Source organism: Cetorhinus maximus, chromosome 9 (genome assembly GCF_964194155.1).
Source record: "Cetorhinus maximus chromosome 9, sCetMax3.hap1.1, whole genome shotgun sequence".
In the NCBI taxonomy this organism is placed as follows: Eukaryota; Metazoa; Chordata; class Chondrichthyes; order Lamniformes; family Cetorhinidae; genus Cetorhinus; species Cetorhinus maximus.
Genome location: NC_135887.1, coordinates 42,467,450 through 42,490,089, shown reverse-complemented (window position 1 = coordinate 42,490,089; position 22,640 = coordinate 42,467,450). Strand labels below are relative to the sequence as shown.

The 22,640-nt window shown below is 41.2% G+C and overlaps 1 protein-coding gene across 4 annotated transcripts in view; it reads left to right on the top strand.

Annotated features, from left to right (window-relative positions):
- The window catches only part of auts2a (activator of transcription and developmental regulator AUTS2 a), a 1,158,583-nt gene that overhangs the window by 504,707 nt on the left and 631,236 nt on the right, over positions 1–22,640 (top strand). For all 4 annotated transcript variants that reach the window (XM_078548599.1, XM_078548600.1, XM_078548601.1 and 1 more), the window contains exon 4: positions 16,922–17,023. In XM_078548599.1, the coding sequence (XP_078404725.1) occupies positions 16,922–17,023 (102 nt within the window). The remainder of the gene's footprint in view (positions 1–16,921; positions 17,024–22,640) is intronic.

Sequence of the window (22,640 nt, the reverse complement as noted above, 5' to 3'; positions counted from 1 at the left end):
TGACATCTACTAGGCAACGTGGAACATTGCCCACGTATGTCTTGAACACAAAAAGCAGCACAAATCCAACCTGGCCAATTCCCGCCCCATCAGTCTACTCTCCATCATCAGTAAAGCGATAGAAGGGGTCATCAACAGTACTATCAAGCAGCACTTGCTTAGCAATAACCTACTCACTAACGCTCAGTTTGGGTTCTGCCAGGGCCACTCAGCTTCTGACCTCATTACTGCATTGATTCAAATGTAGACAAAAGAGCTGAAGGACTGCCCTTGACATCAAGGCAGCATCTGACCGAGTGTGGCTTCAAGGAGCCCTAGCAAAACTGGAGTCGATGGGAATCAGGGGGAAAACTTTCTGTTGGAGTCATACCTAGCACAAAGGAAGATGGTTGTGGTTGTTGGAGGTCAGTCATCTCAGCTCCAGGATATCACTCCAGGAGTTCCTCAGCCCAACCATCTTCAGCTGCTTCAGCAATGACCTTCCCTCCATCATAAGGTCAGAAGTGGAGATGCTTACTGATGATTGCACAATGCTCAGCACTTTACATGACGACTCAGATACTGAAACAGTCCATGTCCAAATGCAGCAAGACCTGGACATATCCAAGCTGAGGCTGATAGTAACGTTTGTGCCACACAAGTGCCAGGCAATGACCATCTCCAAGAAAAGAAAATCTAACTTGACATTCAATGGCATTATCATCGCTGAATTTCCCACTATCAATATCCTGGGGGTTACCACTAACCAGAAACTGAACAGGACTAGCCATTTAAATACTGTTGCTACAAGAGCAGGTCAGAGGCTGGGAATCCTGTGGTGAGTAACTCAGCTCCCACAATACTGAAGAAGCTGGACACCATCCAGGACAAAGCAGTCAGCTTGATTGGCTACCAATCCACAAACACTCACTCCCTCCACCACCGACTCACAGTAGCAGCAGTGTGCACCATCTACAAGATGCACTGCAGAAACTCACCAAGGCTCCTTAGACAGCACCTTCCAAACCCACGACCACTACCAGCTAGAAAGACAAGGGCAGCAGATGCATGGGAACACCACCACCACCACCTCCAAGACACTCACCATCCTGACTTGGAAATATATCGCCGTCCCTACACTGTTGCTGGGTCAAAATCCTAGAACTCCCTCCCTAACAGCACTGTGGGTGTACCTACACCACAGGGACTGCAGCGGTTTAAGAAGGCAGCTCATCACTACCTTCTCAAGGGCAATTAGGGATGGGCAAGAAATGTTGGCCCAGCCAGTGAAACCTACATCCCTTGAGTGAAGAAAAAAAAAACTGAGGTTGAACCAGACTTGGCAACCTTGGTTTCATATTTGACCCTGAGATGTGCTTCAAACTGCACATCCACGCCATCACTGGACCATCTCGTTCCAGCTCCAATTTTAATCGTTCCAATATTGCCCAGACTCTAAGCTCTGGAATTCCCTCACTAAATGTCTCCACCTCTCTCCTTCCTTAAGATGCTTCTTAAAACCTAACCCTTTGTCCAAGATTTTGGCCGTCTGTCTTAATATTTTCGCGGTATGTGACTCAGTGTCAAGCTTTACTCAATAATGCTCCTATGAAGTGTCTCCGGACATTTTATTAAGTTAAAAGTGCTTATATAAATATAAATCTTTGTAATTCTATATAACTCAGTAATGACAAGGGATGTGGCTGTCCTGAATTACATCAAAGAACCACAATTTCTTATTCTGAAATGGCTTACACTCACCATTTGCATGGAGAGCAACTCACTACCGGAAAATGTACTTGAATGTTAAGAAAAATAGAATGTTATTTTTAACTTCAAGCAGAAATATTTGAAAAGCAACAATGTTGCTAATAATTCCTGATGCTCCTTAGGACATGTGTCTGGTGTGGCATGTCATCCCACACTGGATCCCTCATGTAGCCTTAAATTCTCCACAAGTAACACCATTTTACATTTAAAAATCCAGGAGGCAGTACAAATACACAAATTCTGGTTAGTGGTTCCACCTTGTAACATTAAATCCAACAGGGTCCTACAGGAACCAATTTGTCAATGAATGGGGTGAATTGGGCATTACTTTCTCTTGGGTCGTAACATAAAATGGGCAATAATGCATTGGCTGCACCTTAAAGTCAATGGGAAAGAAAATCTGGTAGATTACTACTCAAGCTGCACTACTGGCCAAGGCAAATTTTTATTGAATCAGCATATTCATCACATGCAGTTTTCATACCTGTTGTGCAATGTTAAGGGACAAAGGGGAGAAAGACAAACTGTGAGAGATTGAGCAGCATGGGGGTTTTGCATGAAACACCGACAAGCCGACTCCCACACCAAGACCGAGACTCGGAGAGATTGCAAGTACTCTTGTGACTTTTGACCTTTCCTAACACATTAATGACATCCCAAAGTGCCTCAGCAAATCACCCAGCCTACTCATCAGTGAAAGCAGACACAACATTCAACAGCTGTGTGCTTCAGCTGTGGAGAAATACTTATCCTCTCTTAGCAAACTCTGGGTGATGACCCATCAAGAGTATACTTAAGAGGGCTTCGCTAGTACTTTTTACCAAATTTTAGCTAGCTTTTTTAAAGATTTAATAGATCTAATTCATACCTTAATTATCCAAAAAAAAGGAAAAGCCTTACACTTTGCACATTTAAAGCACAGTAGGTCAATAACTTAGTAAGAAATGCTGTTAAACAGTTGACCAGCTTGTAAGCCTCAGACAGTATTAGAATTACTGGCATTGGTTGAGATGTTAAAGAAACATTGTTGGTCTTTCTGGAGACCCAAGCAGGAAAACTCTGAACCAGTCAATGACTTCATCCGCGTGTCTGACAGCTTCTCAACATCTCCCAGCTGCCTTTATTGTGTGTAATAATGCAGATGAAAAATCCTGACAATTGAATTGCAAGTGTCCTTTTAAAAGAAAAAATGCATTACCCCTTTAAAGATAGGCATCTGTATAGGTGCATATACTAACGACATTCAAGAGTGTTTACTTAAAAATTATATTGCACTGATATAACTTTCCTACTTTTTGTGCTATCAAAATCTTCAAACTGGAAATGTTTGTTTATCAAGTTACGTATGAGCTTTGCGCCAACCTGATCCAGTGTTAAGTGTCTGTAGCAAATTTCATTGCTTCAATATACTGGAAGTCTTGCCAATGTACTAGCACACAATTCCTAGTGGAAAATGAATGGCAATAAAAAGAGAAATGATAGTCTAAGTGAGCAGTAAAGAGTGCATTTTTACAGGGACTGGCTGCCCCCAGAGATGTGACTTGGCATTTGAACGCATACTGAAATGAGTACAAGTGAAAGCTGATATTGGAGTAATGGCTTTGTGGTGCAGACATGGGAATAATTTAATTAATTGCACAGAAATTTCTTTAATGAACAGTTATGCTGTAATAAGAATGAGGTCGAACAACAGAATGTGATTCAGCAGTTAATGGCTTCAGACAGCTGCAGTTTTGGATGGGTTCCCATTTTGGTTCTCTGCAGGTCTGAAGGAAGGATGCAAGGCTGAGTTTGTCAGTTCATGGCAGGCGCATGTGCACCATCCCTATGAAAGCATGAATGTTGCCGAACACTTCATTTTCTTTAAATCGGCTCATAGTAAATTTTCCGAAAGATTGCCATCTTTCTGCATTGGTTTGATTCATTTTTATCAGAATTTGTTGAACTATTCTGAGCTAATTAATGAAAGTGCCGAACCACAGGAGACATTTCCTGCCTGTCTTTGCTGAAACAATTTGAACTTTTGGATCATGATTGTTGTCAGTAAATCCACGTACCTTTAACTTCTTTTCTGATTCAAAAACTTTCAGCGCAGTATTGCACTATCCTTCCTAATTTTTCAAACATAGCCTTTAATTAGAGACAATAACCCTAAAACTCTGTGGGCCACAGTCCTGGCAATTATATCTGGAGTCACATATGCCAGTGCCTTTCAATGCTAACCCTGTGGGAGTTTGTGAGATTAGTGGCAGCACATCTGGTTTACATGGGATGATTCCATGCTTGTGCAGCTATGGGTGTGTATTTGGCATCATTAGCCCCACATGATTGGCAACATCTCTGGCTACTTGCCAAGGCCGGCTTGCTAAGGTCAACTCAATGCCCCAGCCATCTATCCTTTGGCCTCCTGTAATGGGGCTGATCTCGATTTTAGTAAGAAAAAAAAAGTGACTTTTTTTTGGGCTCCAGGGTGATCTCCTGGTCTGGACTTAAGCCCAGCTGGAGGCCAGTACATGTGATTTTATTTGAAATGCTTGCCTCTAGTCCCACGAGCCTCCCCATGCTGTCCCTAGACTTGTAAGAGGCACAAAAAGGTTCCAGTCCCTATAATGTCAATGAAAAAATCCCACCATCAGTGGCAGTTATGGTAGAAATCTGGGAAAACCTCCGAAGAAATGTGGAGCCATTGCAACCAATGCTATTGCATTGGAAAAGCCTAAAAACAGGACATCAGGGTATATGGCTGGGGAAGGAGTTATAGTTTGGATGTCGAGGTTAACAGTCCATTCAACAGCTTCAGCTAATGCAGTGTGAATGTTTGTGATACCACCAGGAATGGATCTCTCAGTGTAGAAGTTCAGTATGTGGGTGATGGTCTGACTTGGATGGTCACAGTCACAACTTGAATGTTCCTCATGTTCCAATAGTGGCGCAAGCGGCTATGTCTTCCCTGGCCTGAGCTCAAGCGGTTGAGGATTTGTCCAGATTTTCCATGGATGGTTGAAACCTGGGACTTCGCCACTTGGGTCAGTTACCAGGTAGCGGTTGGTGATGTTTCCTGTCAACCAGGAGGTAAGCCATCAAGAGATGGGGCTGTTGTCAGTTTGTATGGTGCCGGGTATGTTCCAGCAGGGGCTATGGGATTTCAGATGGATGCATGGATTTTTTTGAGGTCCTGTGTCAATGGGAGTGTTATGTTAGCTGTCAGCTGATGGTGTTCGTTGAGGAGGATGTTTTCCCTGCAGGCATTAGGAGGTTTGATGTGTGCTAGCACAGGAAGCCAATCAAGCTGTGTTGATCTCAATGTCCCAGAAATAATCCTTCCAGAGGCGGATATCTACCATGTTTGTGAGGTGGCTTCTGAGCCAGTTTGAGCAGCAGTACCCCTTGATGTAGGGTAGACCAGGGCAATTGAAGCTGTGAGTAGTATATTGGCTCTGCTGCCCCAGGTGGTACCTGCCAGTCTCCGTGCGATACTTACTCTTGTTGTGACCTTGGCTCCAGTGTCCTGGAGGTGTTGCCGGTGGCTTAATGTATGTTGAAGAGTGATGCCAAAGTATTTTGGCATTGGGTTGTTGAGTGATTGGCCACAGAACTGAACATGAAGTTCTGGCCTTTGAGATGTTCTGGTGGAAAGCTGAAACCACAGTCTTGGCAGTGCTGGTCAAAGTCTTCATTTTCTGAAGTAGGCTTCTGGAGAACATGCATCTTCACTTGTTGAAGATGGAAATTGATCTGCAATGACTGCATGTAAATAGGTAGCTTGGACAATACGTTTTACAGTTTGAGTCATAACATACAAGACATTTTCCTACTGTTTTAAAAAGAAGTGGCTCTTTGATATACCACATGATTCCTTCACGAAACCTCACACTGGTTAGGATGTTCATTTGAGACTGCATTTTCTGACGTAGGGTTAAGCTTGAATAATGCTGTGCTTGCATAACATTCCTCAAGCCATGATACCTTTAGTGCAACTTAGCAACAAGATGCACTTTTGCCATTTCATATTGAGATAAGAGGCTAGTCAGGAAACAATAATGGGCGCTAGGAGGAAGCTATAAGGCAGTAATAAAGTTAAGCTGTTCACATGATATAATAAAGCAAGAGGACAAGAACTTCGCCTGAATTCTTTAGGTGTCTGTTTTGTTAAATCATTATTCATATAAGTGATACAATTTTTCAACCCCAATGACATAATATTCTTGAGTTAATTTCTTCCTGTCTGGTGTGTATTACAACCGCTTATAACCTAAGCAAGTAAATCAGATTGTGTTACCCGAAGAATTATATGAAAAGGCTGTTTTTTTTTAACAAGGTATATGTAGGACTATTATTGATGTGAACAAGTAGTTATCTGATTGGATAATTTTGGCCTGGGTGTCTAATTAAATTTTTAAAATCAAGAATCCAGTTATCTGATCTCTTTAGGCCTATATAAAGAGTGTTCATCATCATCAAGTTAAGCTATTCTAAGGTAGAAACAAAAGACATCTTGTTAACTGCCAAAATTATTTCAGTGAATTCCAAGTGAACAATTAAGCCAGCTGAAGTTATAAGATTGCTGTCTTAATGATGGATAATAATTGCTTCGTGCTATTGTGTCCTCTAACTTCTCTTCGCTGGTACTTGTGGATGTTGATGGCAGCACTTGCTGGATAAACAAAATTTGAAAAAGAACATTAGGTAATTAGTGAAAAGCACTGCAATATTACCAAGTGTTCCGACTTATAAAGAGGCGAATCTTCCTTTTAGTAATGGGTTCTATAAATACTGCAAAAATAAAAACAGCTTATCATGACCTTCATTAGAATCAGTCAAAAGATCAAGAAAATCTAAAAAAAATGAAGGTAAAGTATAGACATAAAGTGCAGCATGATGATAAACAGCCAGCATGCCATCCAGGGAAACAACATGGGAAGTCTGTAGTACGCTAATAAGGCAACTAAGTGCACTATGGCTTTTTTAGTTGGAGCCCTTTTAAGTAGCACCTGGGAACTCTGAGTGAATGATTGATTGGAGCCAGACAGTCTGGAGTTGTTGAGGACTGTGTTTAATTTCATTTTTACTGAAGTTCCCTGTAGGAGCCCAGCAGGAATGAGTGTCTTTGGTATATGATTTGCATTTGCTTTTATCCGAAGCGAAAGAAAGTGGAGTATTGTGGATTGAGTTTATTTACACCCAGAATGTAACATAGGCCAAACCTTTTGTGCACCATGACCTGCTCCGAACAGCAGTGTTCTCCTGCAAGCACCACCTAAGGCAAAAATAGTTTATTGTTAACTCTCACCAGAGGTATGCTTTAAATAAGTTTAAGATGATGTTTCCTCTTGTGGGGGAGTCCAAAATGCTGCGGCTGTATATATGAGGTAGTCATTAATAAACCCAATTCGGAATTCAGGAGAATCTTCTTTACCCAGTGTTAGAATGTGGAACTTGCTACCATAAGGAGTAGTTGATGTGAATAGCATTTATCCATTTAGGGGATTAGGTGAGTACATGAGGGAGAAACGAGTAGAAGGGTATTCTGATTGGGGTTTGATGAAGCATGGTGGAAAGAGGCTCATGTGGAGGCTAAACACTGGAATGGACCACTTGGGCCAAATGGCCTGTTTCAGTGCTCTGAATACTACTTAACTCTTGGTAATTCCAGAACTGACAGGAATTGGCTCGTATGTGACTGTCCTCAATCACATCAGAGAAGAATAATTTGATTTGGATATGTTTTCTGCCACCTTTTAAAGGTGACTTCCATTTTATTCTGCTTAACGCAAACGCATAAATGCATATTAACTTGTAATAGAGTATGACCCTTCAGTTACCGACAATTCTAGATTGGCTCGAGTTCCCTCCAGCACCAACCTATGGTGACATCACACATGATGTGCCCTGAATGTGAAAAACAGGGGAGTTTACTGTGTGAAATACTTTTGCTTACTTTGAGTGTTGCTGCACTGTTGCTGTCCTTTAGTAATCAGAATATGTGCCATGGGCAAGGTTCATTATCTGCTCTCATTTATTAAACATTATTGGCCCTAGGAATACAAATTCCACTGATTTAGGACAATAATCATAAGTGCATCCATTTTAAAATAGCTAGACATAACACAGGTTATTACTGTAGATGGATTATATGCATGATTTTTGTTGTTGCCTTAGGCAGGTCAGATTGTATTTCTCTCAAGATCATTGCTAAGGTTTTGTGTGTGTTATTTTCCTTCTGAAAACGCAAATGTTTGGGATAATTTCAATGGCTTTAAGCTGGGTAGAACACAATTTGGCACTTCAAGAGGGAAAATTTCCACTTCACTCTTTGTGGCAAAATTATAAATGTGTGACTGAAGAGCTGGGCCCCAATTTTGTGGGCTGTCCCATTAGCTGGACTCCTACTGAGTCCAAGTCTTATGTAGGAGTGCAGGCATTTCCTGTGGCCTTGTCTCTACCACCCTCCCAAAAAAGGCTGGTCACTTGAGGGGAGAGGCCTGAAGACGAGGACTCACCACGCACGGGGAGCTCAGCTCCCCCAGTCTAAAGTGGGTCGCGGCATATAGTTGGAGGCCAGTATGTGAAGAAAGAGTCATCGCTTCAGACTCTTTGAGGGCAGAAATAGCTTTCATTGGGTGGGAATGGAGATGAGGGGTGAATTAAGTCTTGGGTATAGGCTTTTGTGGAAGCATTCCACATCCCTCCCTGGGCTGGACACCTTCTGGTGGGTCGATTGGACGGGGGGCAGCTGCAGATGTGTTCCCTACATGCCCCAGGTCCTTTGCCTTGACTCGCTGACTTTGATAAGATCATCAGTGGAATTTAGTGGAGGACACGATCCTAATCTAATTGACATTTTTATACCTTGCAGATTATTGGGGCCCCAGGTTTGTGATTGGTCTACAGAGAATTACTTTTTGTTGGATTTTCAGCAGCCAAATTCATGACTTAAATTTGAATTACAAGGACAAAATCGAGTGTGTGAAAGATTTGAACATACAGCCAAGATCAATAAGGGAATTACTTAGATATTCCAATCCTGTTTCACCACCCAAGAACTCAGATGAATACACTTCCCTCTAATAGAGAACTCTGACACTGATGCTAATTATTGGTTTCTTAAAGACTTTCTTTTTCCCCAGTTTCTCATCAGAAGCTTGGATGCAAATTCTCCCCACTTTAGTATCAAAGTGATCCCCTCCTCCACCTAAACAGCTCAACTTTGAGTGGTAGCCTCCTCCACATCCATCTCTTTCCCCCATCTATATCTCAAAGGAAAAAAAATCAATGCATTAATCTGCTAAGGCAAGTTCTTCTCTTAACCGCCCTCCCCTCCAAAATAAGTCGCTGACTGCTAACAGGAACTTGAGCGTAAGGGCCCTTTCATGCTACTGCTGGGAACTTGATTTTTTTACCGTGTAACCTGAAAAGTAAGTAAGTGTAAGGACTGGCACTTGGGCCATCTTTTCTGTAGAGGTAATGTGGAGTGGGAAGATTCTGATCCTGATCCTGCCATAGGACTTGAGTGTTGCATCAGTAGGTATTTTTTTCAGGCTACATGGAGTGAGCTGAGGAACATTTCGCCAAGCCTTCATTTTGTCTTTGTGGTTTTTAATATAGCCCTAATTCTGATTCAGTTTTTCTACAGAGCAGGCTCGATGGGCTGAACGGCGTACTCCGGCTCCTAATTTTCCTGTGTAAAATGCACTGAGCCTGCATGCAATAATTATTAAAAACACAATGTACTGTCCATGAGGTGACTTTCATACTCACCACACTGTGCATGATCAGAGCTCCCCGTTCCCTTGAAGTTTCTTTTGCCTCAACAATCAAGAGGGGTCAATGTCTCATAATTTTTTGCAAATTAATCAGTCTACTTTTTTCTACAAGGAGAATGTCAATCCCAGCCGCATGCTCTGTGCAAATGCTGAATAAAAGTTTCATGTAGTATGAACTTCAGTACTGAACATTTCTTCCCATGAACAAATTCCATGACACCTGTCGTTGTAGCTGCCCTGTTTGCCTTTGGTTCTCAAGTGCTGTGCATCTTTCAGATTGAGCTAATAGTCCAACAGCAGTCTGGTCTCATGCAGTGTTAAGCATGACATGTCTATTCTGTGCGTACGCTGAACAGGGATACAGAATACTGAAAAAACTCACAATGTGTATACTTTTTTATTGTACGGTTCAGTTGTGACACCATATTTGCAGAACACCCTGGATAGTACTGTCCATTTAACAGTCAAAAACAATTTTTTAAATCTATTTTAAATGCAGTTATATTAGATTATTTTCCATACTCGTGAATTTAACAGGTTATGGATTATGTGGTATGGAGTTGACCAGTGGTGTGAGGCTGCTGTACAATGCTCTTGATAAATTCAAATTACTACAGGGTTATTGACAAGAGGCAGATTAGTTATTCATTCTACCACTTCATCTCTTCTGCTTCCTGCCATTCCACTCCCTGTGTAAGAATTGTGATAGGCCAGGATATGTAGCTGATAATTAACTTGTTTATCACAGCTATTTTTTCCAGTATCTACTTTCAAGGAGCATATTTAAAATTGAAAAAGGCACATCTTTATTTTCTGTTGACTATGTCCATTGCGTATTTATTTCTCTTTCCCTCCCAAAATGGGAATTTATGCGGTAATCTGACAAACAATCTGGAAGTAACATTCCTTCCCCTCCTCTGAAGTAGCAATGACGATAGCACACTGCCTATTCACAGATGAACGCCAAGCAGACAATTTATGACAATGGCCCTCAGTAGCGCACTAGGTTAAGTATAAAATCTTCACAGCCGTTCTTGAGTGACATGAGGCCATAAAACTTGCTTGAATAAGGGACTTGTTAATTTACTTGTTAAATCAAATTAAAATTTTATAAACGCTTTTAGGTAAATTAGATCTCCTCGTTGCAGCTCTCAAGGGAGTGTAGGATCCTAGGATGTAAGAATGCTGATGCTTAAACATTGATGCAGAACAATAAAATCCATTAAACTCTCCCAGGTTTATTACTGCAGCTGTTGCCAGGCATTGCTAAGGGAGACCAAGAGCTGATGACATGGAATCTCAATGACTGAAAACTGCAGCATACCTTTCTGCTGTCATAGAAAGGCAGGATTTTTAACAAAACTCTCAGTTTCAGCAACCATTTTATCTCTGTCAGCCATCTTCCCAGTGCTAAGTCAACCATCATTTTTCAACCCGTTAATTAGCTTTAGGCTGAAGTGCTATATTTTCTTCTTCCTAATTAATTGGAAAAGTACATGGGAAAACAAATGGAGCTGTGGGAGAGAACGCTACTTTAAACTCATATTAGTTTATTGTTGAAGAAAAATAGAACTTGCATTTATATAACACCTTTTAGGACCTTGAGTCATCCCCAATTGTTCAGCCAGTGACATACTTTTGAGGTGTAGTCACTGTTCTAATGGAGGAAATGCAGCAACCAATTTGCGCACAGCAAGGTTCCATAAACAGAAAGTGATGATGACAAAATAATTAATTTTATTTCTAGCATACAATTTTAGCGATGTTGGTTGAAATATCAATATTGACCAGGGAACTGAGGAGAACTCTGCAGCTTTTCTTCAAAATAGGGCTGAGGGATCTTTTTATGCTCACCTGAAAGATGGCAAACCCTCAATTTAATGACTTAGCTGAAAGACTCTGAGAGTGCAGCACTCCTTCAGTACTGCAGCAGGAGTGACAGCCTGGTTTATGTGCTTATGACATATTGACTTTGAGGCATGAATGTGACCAAATGAGCCAAAATTTACACAATGGAGGGAAATCTACTTATAAATCATTGAACATGCATTCCAAAAGATCATCAGTTTGAATTTTAGCTCCAGCAATATGCATTCAAATTCACTTGTCGCAATGGGTGTTTCAGAGGGCTTTCATTTGCTCTACTGGTTGGAGTAGCTAACTACGTCATCTTTTAAGGGGTACTATAAGGATCAACTTATTTTCAAAGAAGATTGATGAGCAAAAAGTTGCCAACAGGTAATTTTATCATAACCCCCTGTTGTGGAATGTTGGATAAATCTGCAGTTTAATCTGTGACAGTCCTGTGCCTTTCATGCACTTGCATTGTCATGGGTTTATATTTAGTGCGGTTTTGAGTTATCAGCTTTCTTGAAGCTATTGGTTAGCTTTTTGTCACATTTCCAAGTCAGCATGTGTGCATCGTGCTTTTTTGCCAGTGTATGTCCTGGATAATGGTTGTGAAAAGAAGGTGCTCTACAAACACCCTGCCTCCCAGGTGAAGGAGGAAGCGTGGCTGTTGGGGGCAGCAGAGAATGCTTAAATATTCTTCTTTGGCAAATTATACTTTGCTTATGCTGTCGACTACCACAACCTCGTTGGACTTAATGTTAATACCTTTGTTAGCTTACAGCATAATAAATGCAGTATGAAAATCCCATTACAAAATCCACCAAATCCAAAGCATTTTTGACTGTCATACTCATAAGCTCATAGTGAAAACATCAACTGCTTAACGCTGTGTTCTTGAACAAATTCTGTAGTAATTCCAGGAGCCCATAATACCTTAACTGCATTGATCAGTTGATCAGCACTTAGTTCTCCCTGAAGTCCTCACTGACGGTTAAGTAATTGGGGCTGAGACCAAGCTTTGGTGAGCTGAAACCAAACCACGACATTTTTTTCATGTAAATTCGGTTTCAGGCTTTTTGGCCTTTTGAGCACCCTCGATTTTCATTGCTTCACCTTCAGCTGCATAGGCCCTGAGCTCAGGAATTAAGCTTCTTAAAGCTTTCTGCCCTACTTCTCTCACCTACTTTATGGCACTCATTAAAACTTTCCTGTTCGGCCAAGCTTTTGGGCACCTCCCCTAATATCTCCTTATAGAAGCAGAATCATAAAAACATACAAGACAGAGATAGGCCATTCAGCCCAACGTGCATGTACTGGCTCTCTAAAAGAGCTATCTAACTAGTCCCGCACAAGAATAAAATCCGAGCTCTGTCATATTAAGAGTTGTGTTACTGACCTTGATGTTCCCTCACTGAATCTTGATTGCAGGAAAAATCTAAAGTGCATAAAAATCTAATTTTGCAGCAGCAAATATGGCAATTTGTGAAAGTGGATATGAGCACTCAGGTGGAGATTTATTTCTAAGGCTATGTCTCCTCCGGAATTTTATTTTACATTCTATGCTCTTTTCCAGAATTTTGGAACTCTTATATTGTTCTTTTGAAAAATAAAATTAGATATTTTAATTTGCGTAAATATTATTTGCAAGTTGCAATTAACTCTTGATTTTCACATCAGAAGGTAATGGATGGTCAGCATAAGGCAGCTGCCATATCCAAATGAAGAAATAATGCAAACAGCAGGTGGTCCTGGATCTCTCACATAGGCTAAAGCAAGTCCTTCCATTATATGCCTAGGGAGTAGTGGACTGATTGAGTTGGGTAGGAAGGGGATCAATTAATGGGTAAATGATTCTTAGCTTGCTGATAGATGTTTTTAATTGAGTTGTATCATGACAGGGGTTTAAATATTTGCTGACGGTCTTTGGTGGTGGAACCATTGTTCGGCCTCAAATTGTCTTTGCTAACACTCTTGTGAAATGCTTTGGGATGTTTTACAATGTTAAAGGTGCTACATAAATGCAAGTTGTTGTGTTGTAAACGGAAGTGCCGCAGAAGTACCTTTTCACACAGGAGTCGCAGCTTGGCAATTCTAAATAGCCCAGCTTCAGAGTTCTTGTGGCACACATCTACGCTACAAAACTACACATCAGCTTTAGCTTGTTAACCTTTGTTGCTTGGCAACTGCAAAGGATAGGTCTATACTGCGGTCACTCCAGATACTAGTATAAATAATGCTTAGCAAATTGCACTCCAGTCCATCTGACAGTTGGATGTTTTGCTAACTAAGGGTGCCAATTTTTCTTCTTGAGCTCTTTTTTCCACTGCACCTTGCCATCCTGTACCTTACTTCTCACTGCCTCATAAGAGTTAATGAAGTTTTTAAAGTGTTAACAGGTTTGTGCTCATTTTTCTTTCAACAGCTAACCATTAAACATCAAAGAAAGAGAAATTAGGTTTTAAAAAACCATCAGTAACGTGGCTGTGGTCTTGTTCACATTATTCCAGGGATACATGCTGATTGCTTATTAAAAACAGTTGTAAATTGTGCATGATAAACTAAAACGAGACAGAGTGGAAAAAATTCTTCCTTCAATAACAGTGTTATAAAAACAGAACACTTGCTGCGTGGAAATCAATGACAGATGTAGTTCCTGGCAGTTTTGATGGTGCAAGTTAAATGAAAAGGGTGCTGTATAAGTTAATTCCTTGCCATGTTTTGAAGAGTGAGTAACTTAGCCTGTTGGTTGTTGTCAAATGGCTGCATTTAGTGAAAAGAAAATTGCATTCTGGCATAAATGAAGTAAGCATTCAAGTTAAAGGTGAGAGTAGAATATACTGTGTTGGAAATTTGCATATACAATATTGCTGTCAAAGGAATACCAACATTGTACATTAAACTGGAGTTGTAGATTTTTAGTCTCCACACAATTCTAAGAATTGTTTGGGATTTTTAATTTCTGTTGTTTCAAGTACCCATGCAGTCAAAGATGTGGAGCTAAAATACTCAGTGTCTGAGGATTTAAAAGGAAGTTTTGCTGAATGATGACTATGTTGGAAAGTGTTTATATATTTTGTAACCCTACAGGTAGATTTCGCAGGTTTTTGAGAACTATGCCATTCTACCTTACATTACAAATGTGAATATTACTATGAAAGGGCACTGTTCCCCATGTAATTCCTTTAGGATTTTTAACACCATTCTGATCCTGTCTTTTTCGTTGGGTTTACAAACAGGACTCGCTTGCTCTACAGTTCTTTGTTTATTGATCGACAGAAATGAGTGGCACAGAGTGACATTCACAATCTCCTGTGTAAGCCAAAAAGGACAACTTCCTGTCTCTGCATTTTATGTCAGGATGCTGAGACACAGATTTCTGTTCATAATAAGCTACCAGTTTGACAAGGCTGTACAAGAAAGATTTGAGAGAGTCAAACATGTCATTTCAAAGGAAGGAGGGAATACCTAGGAGCAACTTACCTTGAGCCCACTCTGACACACCTTTCATACTGCATAGTTAGAAATTATCAGGAGTCTAAGATAGATTTTGTGCTTACCCTCAATTAGAGAATGGTGCAGGAAACTGAGTATAAATATATTTAACCTTAGCCTATAGATTTCCATTGTGTATTAAAATGATTTTCCACAACAGAAAGGTTAAACGGAGGAGAAGTAAAAAATCTGATACCTAATGAAATTTCTGATCAATGGTCTATGATTCTTTGCGAGCGTAGTTTGCAGCTTTTAGGTCACTTGTGTGGCGATATTCTTTGTTACCTGTAACAAAATCATAAACATATTCTTTATACTTGTGTTTATGATTCATTACAAATATTGAAGAGATAAAATGTTTTCTCCCATCTTGTGGTAATCAGTTTTATTGCATCTTTGCTTTCTTCCCCCGGGTAAACATGGTAAGGTAGAAATTCCAACTGTTGAACGTTTAACATGCTTATATTACAGCGTCTCAAAGTGCCGTTTTTACTTGCGTGTTAGCACATTATTTTAAATTCACTAATGCCTTGCATAAAAATAGTGCACCAATGTACCATGAGTGTACTAAGCATTCTAATGTAAAGTTCGCTATTCAGAATTTCTACCTTTCTGTTCATGCAATTTAGCAATCTTAAAACCAAAAACATCAGCACACAAGATTCCTGGGTGCAAGTTTGTAGGAAGAAATTGCTACACAAGTACTGTCAAACTCTTCAATCACTGAGTTTCTCCTATTATTTCTAGTGCTGCTTTTGACGGCCATTTTAAGCTTACTGAATTCCCACTTCATAATTTATTTTCTTCATTTTACATTTTTAGGTTCGCGAATCCTAAGGACACTGTTGAACAAGGCAACTGCCAAGTTCAACTGCAGTTAATGAAATGTTTGCAAATTTAACTAGCCAAAGGTGTCATTTACCTCCAATTGGAAAGTGCAGAAAAGAATAGCTGGAAAGAGGGCCTTTAAACTGTTGGTGCTGACACATTGACTTTGCAGGAGACTAAATTACCACCTAATGGGGCAATATGGCAAAGTGACAAGCTTAGTAAACATCAATATCAAATACCTTGATATATTTTATAAAACTGATGGATTAGACTTGGCATCATTGGTGAAAATAAATTCTTTGTTCAGACCACTGTGCTCTCCGCACCCTCAAGTCTTTCCTTATTTGTGTATTCTGAAACCTTGTATTTGTCTCCCCATCAATAAAGCAGCTATGGATAATACAACTAGTGGAATCAAACCATTTGCCCCCTCAACCCCATCAAGACCGTGCCCGCCTCTTTCCATCTAGTATATTGTGTCCCCTTCAGCTATTTTTGTGTGGCATGTTACGCACATCAGGCTGAATAGTGGCTTCGAGTGGCATGTCGTTCTTCTCACATTTCCTACTAAGGCGACAAAGCGATTCGCTGCCTTTGACCCAGTTGCAGTCCTCCTAGGAAAAGCATCCATTCAAAGTGCTAATGGCTACAAAAAAGGCTGTTTTCATTTTAATTATGTGTTTTACTCCAGGGTGTTTTTTTTTTCCTCCTGTTTGCTGTAAATGATGGATGGCGTTGGTAAATGGCAATTTTTTTCTCTCTGTCCTCATTTTTATTGTCCTACAAAGTACAACTTGCGCAAACCTGCTGCCACGTGAAAATAGCCTGTCACGGTAAACAATCCCTCAGAGCGTGTTTTGTGATGCACCCGCTTCACAAATAGGTGACTTTTTGGCCTGTTCGTTTAGTTGGCTTTTGAGGCAGAAGCAGTTAAGGGTGCTTTTTAAAAAGAATCCGAGGGGGTTGGCAAAGGTGACTGGTTGAAAAATGCACCAAAGCAAGCTAGGCAGCTAATAAATCCTGCCTTGGCTCTGATGAAAAGTTCACAAACATTATGCACTGTTCTCCAAACTGTTGGACTCAGATACTTGGGCCATATCATTTTCTGTTTTATAAATGTCTTTTTTACTGTGTCTGGAAAATGACTTCCACTGCTTTCTACTTGCTGCTGAAGTATGATAAGACCGTCCCTACCTCCATCTTTATAGCTTTCATCTTTTTGCTTTGCTTTGTAGCTCAAGCCTTCTCAACACAGCTGCAGGGACAGCGACAGTGAAAGTATCAGCAGTGATTCTAAGGCTTCCAACCGGAGCTGCTCACATGAAAGACTGAGTGATGTAAGTATAAGACATCTGGCTAATGATCTTCACCACTGCGCCGCCCTCCATCTCCCACCCCACCCCCCGACCATCATTCTCCCCCCCCACCATCCCCAAACCCTCCTTAAATATACACTGTTATCAGCAAGAACTGGGCACCATGCAGACATATGCACATACCTTTATGAGAAATGTTGGGTGTTTAAATGGTTTGTGTTTGATGTGCTAATTATTCAAAAGTGCAATCAAATTCATGTCGTAATTAAAATTGTCAGTTGGCAGACAAGCTAAGAACTGAAAAAACATGGCATAACAAATGAAGTGAAATGATTCTGTGTGTAGCTATATGATGCTTCATCAGGCGTGAAATTAAATAAGTAATTTGATGTTAACGTCGGAAATTGAATTGATGCTTGCTGTCCCTGTTCTGATGATCCTGCATTTAAAGTAGCCCTGCACTTATACAGAGGCAACCCCTCCCCAATGTACAATGTATTTGATAAGACTATATGTTTATATTAAATAAGTTAGGAAAAGCAGTCAATGCACTGAATGAGCACCGGTCCGTGATGGGGCCTAGTTCCCTCTCGGCCGCAGTTACTTTGACTCTCTGGCTCTGTGTGTGTGTGTATATTCCTCAAATTCAACTGGATATCTGTTCATACTTTCGCTTTGTGGTCTATTCAATTTAACATTTAACCCTTTGGCATTATCCTGTTAGCTGCCGAAATGATGATGCCTATCGTAAATGCTATTTTGCTCAGTGACATAGAAGCAGATTCATTAACCCAGTTGTCACTATTACTGTTACCATCGTGAGGTCTCATTGACAACTGCTCCCATGTCAATACTGCAGAGCTGTACAGAGAACCAAGTTCTGTACTTCTCAATTACTGATTTTTGGGGTGTGGGTGTTGCTGGCAAGGCCAGCATTTATTGCCCATTTCTAATTGCCCTTGAGAACGTAGTGGTGAGCGGCTTTCTTGAACCGCTGCAGTCTGTGTGGTGAAGATTTCCTTGTTGCTTTGGTACAACTAAGTGGCTTGCTGAGCCATTTTGGAGGGCAGTTAAGACAAGAGGCAATCACAATGGAGACTGGAGCCACGTTTAGGCCTGATTAGGTAAGAATGGCAGATTTTCTTCTTTAAAGGACATGAGTGAAGATATAAGGACATATTACAGCAATACAGAGAACCAAACTCTTTGCTTAAAATATTTTAGAGGCTATTGATAATTATTTTTTGGCAGGGTTCAATGTAGATCCATTCATGAGAGAAAAAAATGAATAAAATATCATGTTTTAGAGAAAAGATCTAGAGCTATACGAATACTATTTTGCACTGTGTATCATTAAAAAAAATTCAAGAAACCAATTTTTCTCTAACTTGACACATGCAGTAAATAGACCACAAGATTTGTTTTGTTGAATGCGTGCTGAGATACATTTTTAAAACTGATTAGTAATTCAGCCATGTCTTAATGGTAGTGCACTTGCCTCTGACTCAGCAGGTTGTGGGTTTACCGCACCTGAACACAAAATTTAGACTGACAAAATTTAGTCCTTTGCAGTGGCGAGCAAGCTCTGCATTGATCTATTGGATGTGACATTAAACCAAAGCACCAAATCCGTTCCCAGGTATTTTGAGAAGAGCAGGGGAGTTATCCCCAGCGCCCTAGCCAATATTTATCACTCGTCCAACACATATAAACAGATCATCTGGTCATTATCACATTGCTGTTTTTGGGCTTGCAGTGCACAGAATGGCTGCCATGCTGCCTACATGAACACAATGATGCTTCAAATGTATTTCATTGATGTAAAACACTTGGTGACCTTATGAGGTTGTGAAAGGTGCTGTATAAAATGGAAGTCTAGAAGTGCTTTGACTGAACAATGCACGGCCAAATAAGAGCCAGATAAGTATTTAGTCTTGTTTTATTTTAATTTTTAAAATTTTAAATACATTTTTGAAAATATGGTTTTGATTGATATTTTTCTATGCACTTTCCTTTTACAGTTACTGGGCAGTGATAGGAAATGCAACATTTTCAAAATTTTACATTCAGCATGTTAGATTTAGTATTATTTAGATGCAGAGTAAAGGCTCCTATCCTTTCGCCTTACAACTTGCTGCAATTCCTGCATCAGGTGAGGCTGACAAAAGTTTGCTACTTGGGATTCTATTGGACAGGGGGGTGGGGGGGGCGGGGGAATCTCCTCTTTCCCCACCTGTCTAGGCTGAATTTGAACTAGGCTCCCAGAACGAGTACTAATCCTTGTGATTGTGTCTTTTTGAATAAACATCATCTTCACTACTCTGTCGGTAGCTTCCTGAAAGGTGATAGTGACTGCATCTGACAACCAAAGTAGATAATTTAATGTTGAATGCCCTTGGCTGGTTGTGTATTGTTGTGGGGGCATGGTGGGGGAGCGGGTGATAGGGGGGTGGTATCTGATTTCCCATGCAAGTGCACCTAATCCTTGACCATCTAATGGAAGAAAAGTGTTTTGTTGGCTTCTAGTTCATCAATGAGCATGTCTGATCTCATGGCCGGACTTACAAGGAATGTGCTCTAATCGTTCCCCTAGCCACACCCAAGTGCAAATACTCCTGGACAACCTTGGGACTCGAGGGCATAATTTAGTTTTCACCGTGATAAACGGAATAATGACCTGGATTTTCACCTTGGAGATGGTTAGTGGGAGTCAGGAAAATCCCCAGCTTTGCACACCCGCCTCAGGAGAAATTGCCTGCAAAGTTGGGATCTCCATTGCCAGGGTGGCGGGTCCAGGATGCAGCTGGGTCAGCCGACCTGGGAAAGAGGTCAGAGGCAGCCGCAGGGGCTGCTGGGCACCGAGGCAGGCAGTTTAAAAGGCCCACAATGGTGCTGTGGGGCTTCAACCCAGTTATAATTTAAAAAGAAAGGCCATCTAGAACCTCACCCCTCACACCCCCTCATCCCCCCACACACTCTCCATGCACAATCCATGTCACCTTGTGCCCTTCCACCCACCCTCCATGGCCCCTCATAATCCCTTTGCCAAGCAGTGGCACTTCCATGCCCATTGACTCACTATGCACTGTATAGAACCAATGAACCATTTGGCGACAATAGGATGTGTGAAAAAACAATCATTCATTCATAACTCCACGATGTTAAAAAAAGTCTGTTTACTACAGGGCCATATAAGTGTCAATTATCCAGACCCTTTAAAGTATCAATAGCCGAAACTGCAAGCAATTGAAACTTCTCAATTTTGTGTAAATGAACATTGTGCAATTGACAGCAGAGATCAGAGAGCCAGAGTTGTCAACTAATGTTTTCCCTGAAGCTCAGATGTTTTAGTACTCTAATGGATGTCTGAGCTGTCAGCCAAGAGTACATAATGCGGCTTGGCTGAGAGCCTAGAAATCCATTAATCGGTTGAAACACCTGAATCGAGACCCGCCTGCTATTTTTAAATCACCCTCGAGTCATTCCGACTTGGCAAAAAATCCAGGCCAGTGTGTTCCTGCAGCAGTACAACTACTCTCAAATGAACTAACCTCATCCGATAATGCAAGGACAATTTATTTAAATGTATTTGTGGCACTCTGTTATGTAGTGCAAGATATGCTAAGAGTGCCATGTAGGTCCAGGCTGGGTATCTGGTTGCCGCAGCCTTTTAAGATGCTATCATTTTCTTTCCCCTAATTCTCCTCGCAGGATTTGGCAGGCCAAAGAAAAGGGTCCAGAAGCAAGGGTGGTCCAATATCGAGGAGAGAATCACCCATTGATATTTTTCATTTTCTAGATAAGAACATGTGTAAGCATTCTTCCAGTTGAGCACTGCAGCACCACTCAGGTTTGTTAGCCTGTTCTAACTATGATATGCCTCAGATTCGCTGAATGGTTACAGTGCAGAAGGAGACCATTCTGAAGGAGCAATTCACCTAGTGCCATTCCCTGGCCTTCTCCCCGTAGCCCTGCACATTCTTTCTTTTCAGATAATGATCCAATTTGTTCTTGAATGCCTTGATTGACACTGCCTCCACTACAATCTCAAGCAGTGCATTCCAGACCCTAAGCACTCACTGTGTGAAAAGCTTTTCCTCATGTTGCCATTACATCTTTTGCGAATCACCTTAAACCTGTGCCCTCTGGTTCTTGATCCTTCCACCAATGGGAACAGTTTCTCCCTATCTACTTTGTCCAGACCCCTCATAATTTTGAATACCTCTATTAAATCTTATCTTAATCCCCTGATGAAGAAAAAGAGAAAGACAGGTTATAATGGCATCAATATTGTTAGGAACTAGAGCTAGTTTTCAATAAGTTATATTTGTGTTTTGTGGGTGTTAAGAACAAGATACAGCTTTAACTTTAACTTATATTTTTTTTTATTTCCCTGTCAAGAAAGGTGAATCCTGGGTTTGGATTCATTTTAGAGATTCTGTAAAATGGAGCTGAGAAGACTCTAAACTCTTTTTGTATACCTGTATTTTTAACGCAGCTTTACAACTCTTGAGCCTGAATTTTCAGCTCGGCGGCTGGGCGCGCTCAGCGAGCCCAGGAGTGGTTGGGGAATGGACCACTGACCGCGATCGGCCCCCAACCATGATTTCACGCTGGCTGGCCAATTAAAGGCTAGCCATTGGGAAAAGCGCGCTGAAATGCTCAGTGCGGCTGAGGTGGGGGCGGGAGGAAGGGGACCGCTGAGGTCAGCGCGGGTGTGGGGGTGCGCTCACAGTAAGCTCCCTGAAGATAGAGAGCTGCCTCAGGGAGCTGAAGAGTTCAAATCCAATCAAAACAGATTTTAAAATCCGGTAAAAAAAAAACGCCCATGCAACAGAAACAGCCACCTGAACATATACGACATGGAAATTCTGTGCATACATTTTTAAAAAAAATTAATATCGGAAACCTCATCCTGCCCTTGGGTGAGGTTTCCTCAAAAAGGCAAAGCCGCCTGGCCAATTTGATTGCCCGCCAACCGTAACTTTGGACGGGCAGCGAAAAATCAGGTTACATTAATTATTACGTTAATAGCCTTAATAGCCCTCTTAATTGTTGGCAGGCGCGCTCGCCGACAGAAATACCGCGTGAGTGCGCGATGAAGTCGGGACACTCACCCGACATCACCACGCACTATTTCACACTTGAGCGTGTCGGGTGCACGCCCGCAAGCCAAGCGAAAAATTCTGCGCTTAAAGTGAAGAACTGCAGTGCCAAGGTGGGGTTAGTAGCTTAGGGAAGTTAAAACAAACCACAAGGTAGAAAAAGCTGTGCTGTTGCTTAGCAACAGGGGTCCAGAGAGAGAGAGAGACCCACAGAGAGACAGGGAGAAACAGAAAGCAGTTTTAGTTCAGTTGGTATGTGGAAGCCACAGGGCAGAATTTTACGACCCCGTTTTGGCGGGGGTGGGGCCGTTCAAAAGTCCATTGACTTCGGTGGGACCATAAAACCCCGCTGGCATAAAATTCCACCCACAGTGTGAAGACAGAAAGGTCTCAGAGCAAAGAAGAAAGATCCTAAAGCCAGTGAGTGGGACAGAAAGCGGGTATCAGGAAGACCTTCCAGTCAAAGGAAAAGAACAGGAATCTGAAAAAGGTCCTGTTAAGTGAAGTTAAGAGTGAGGAGCAGAGGAAAAGGC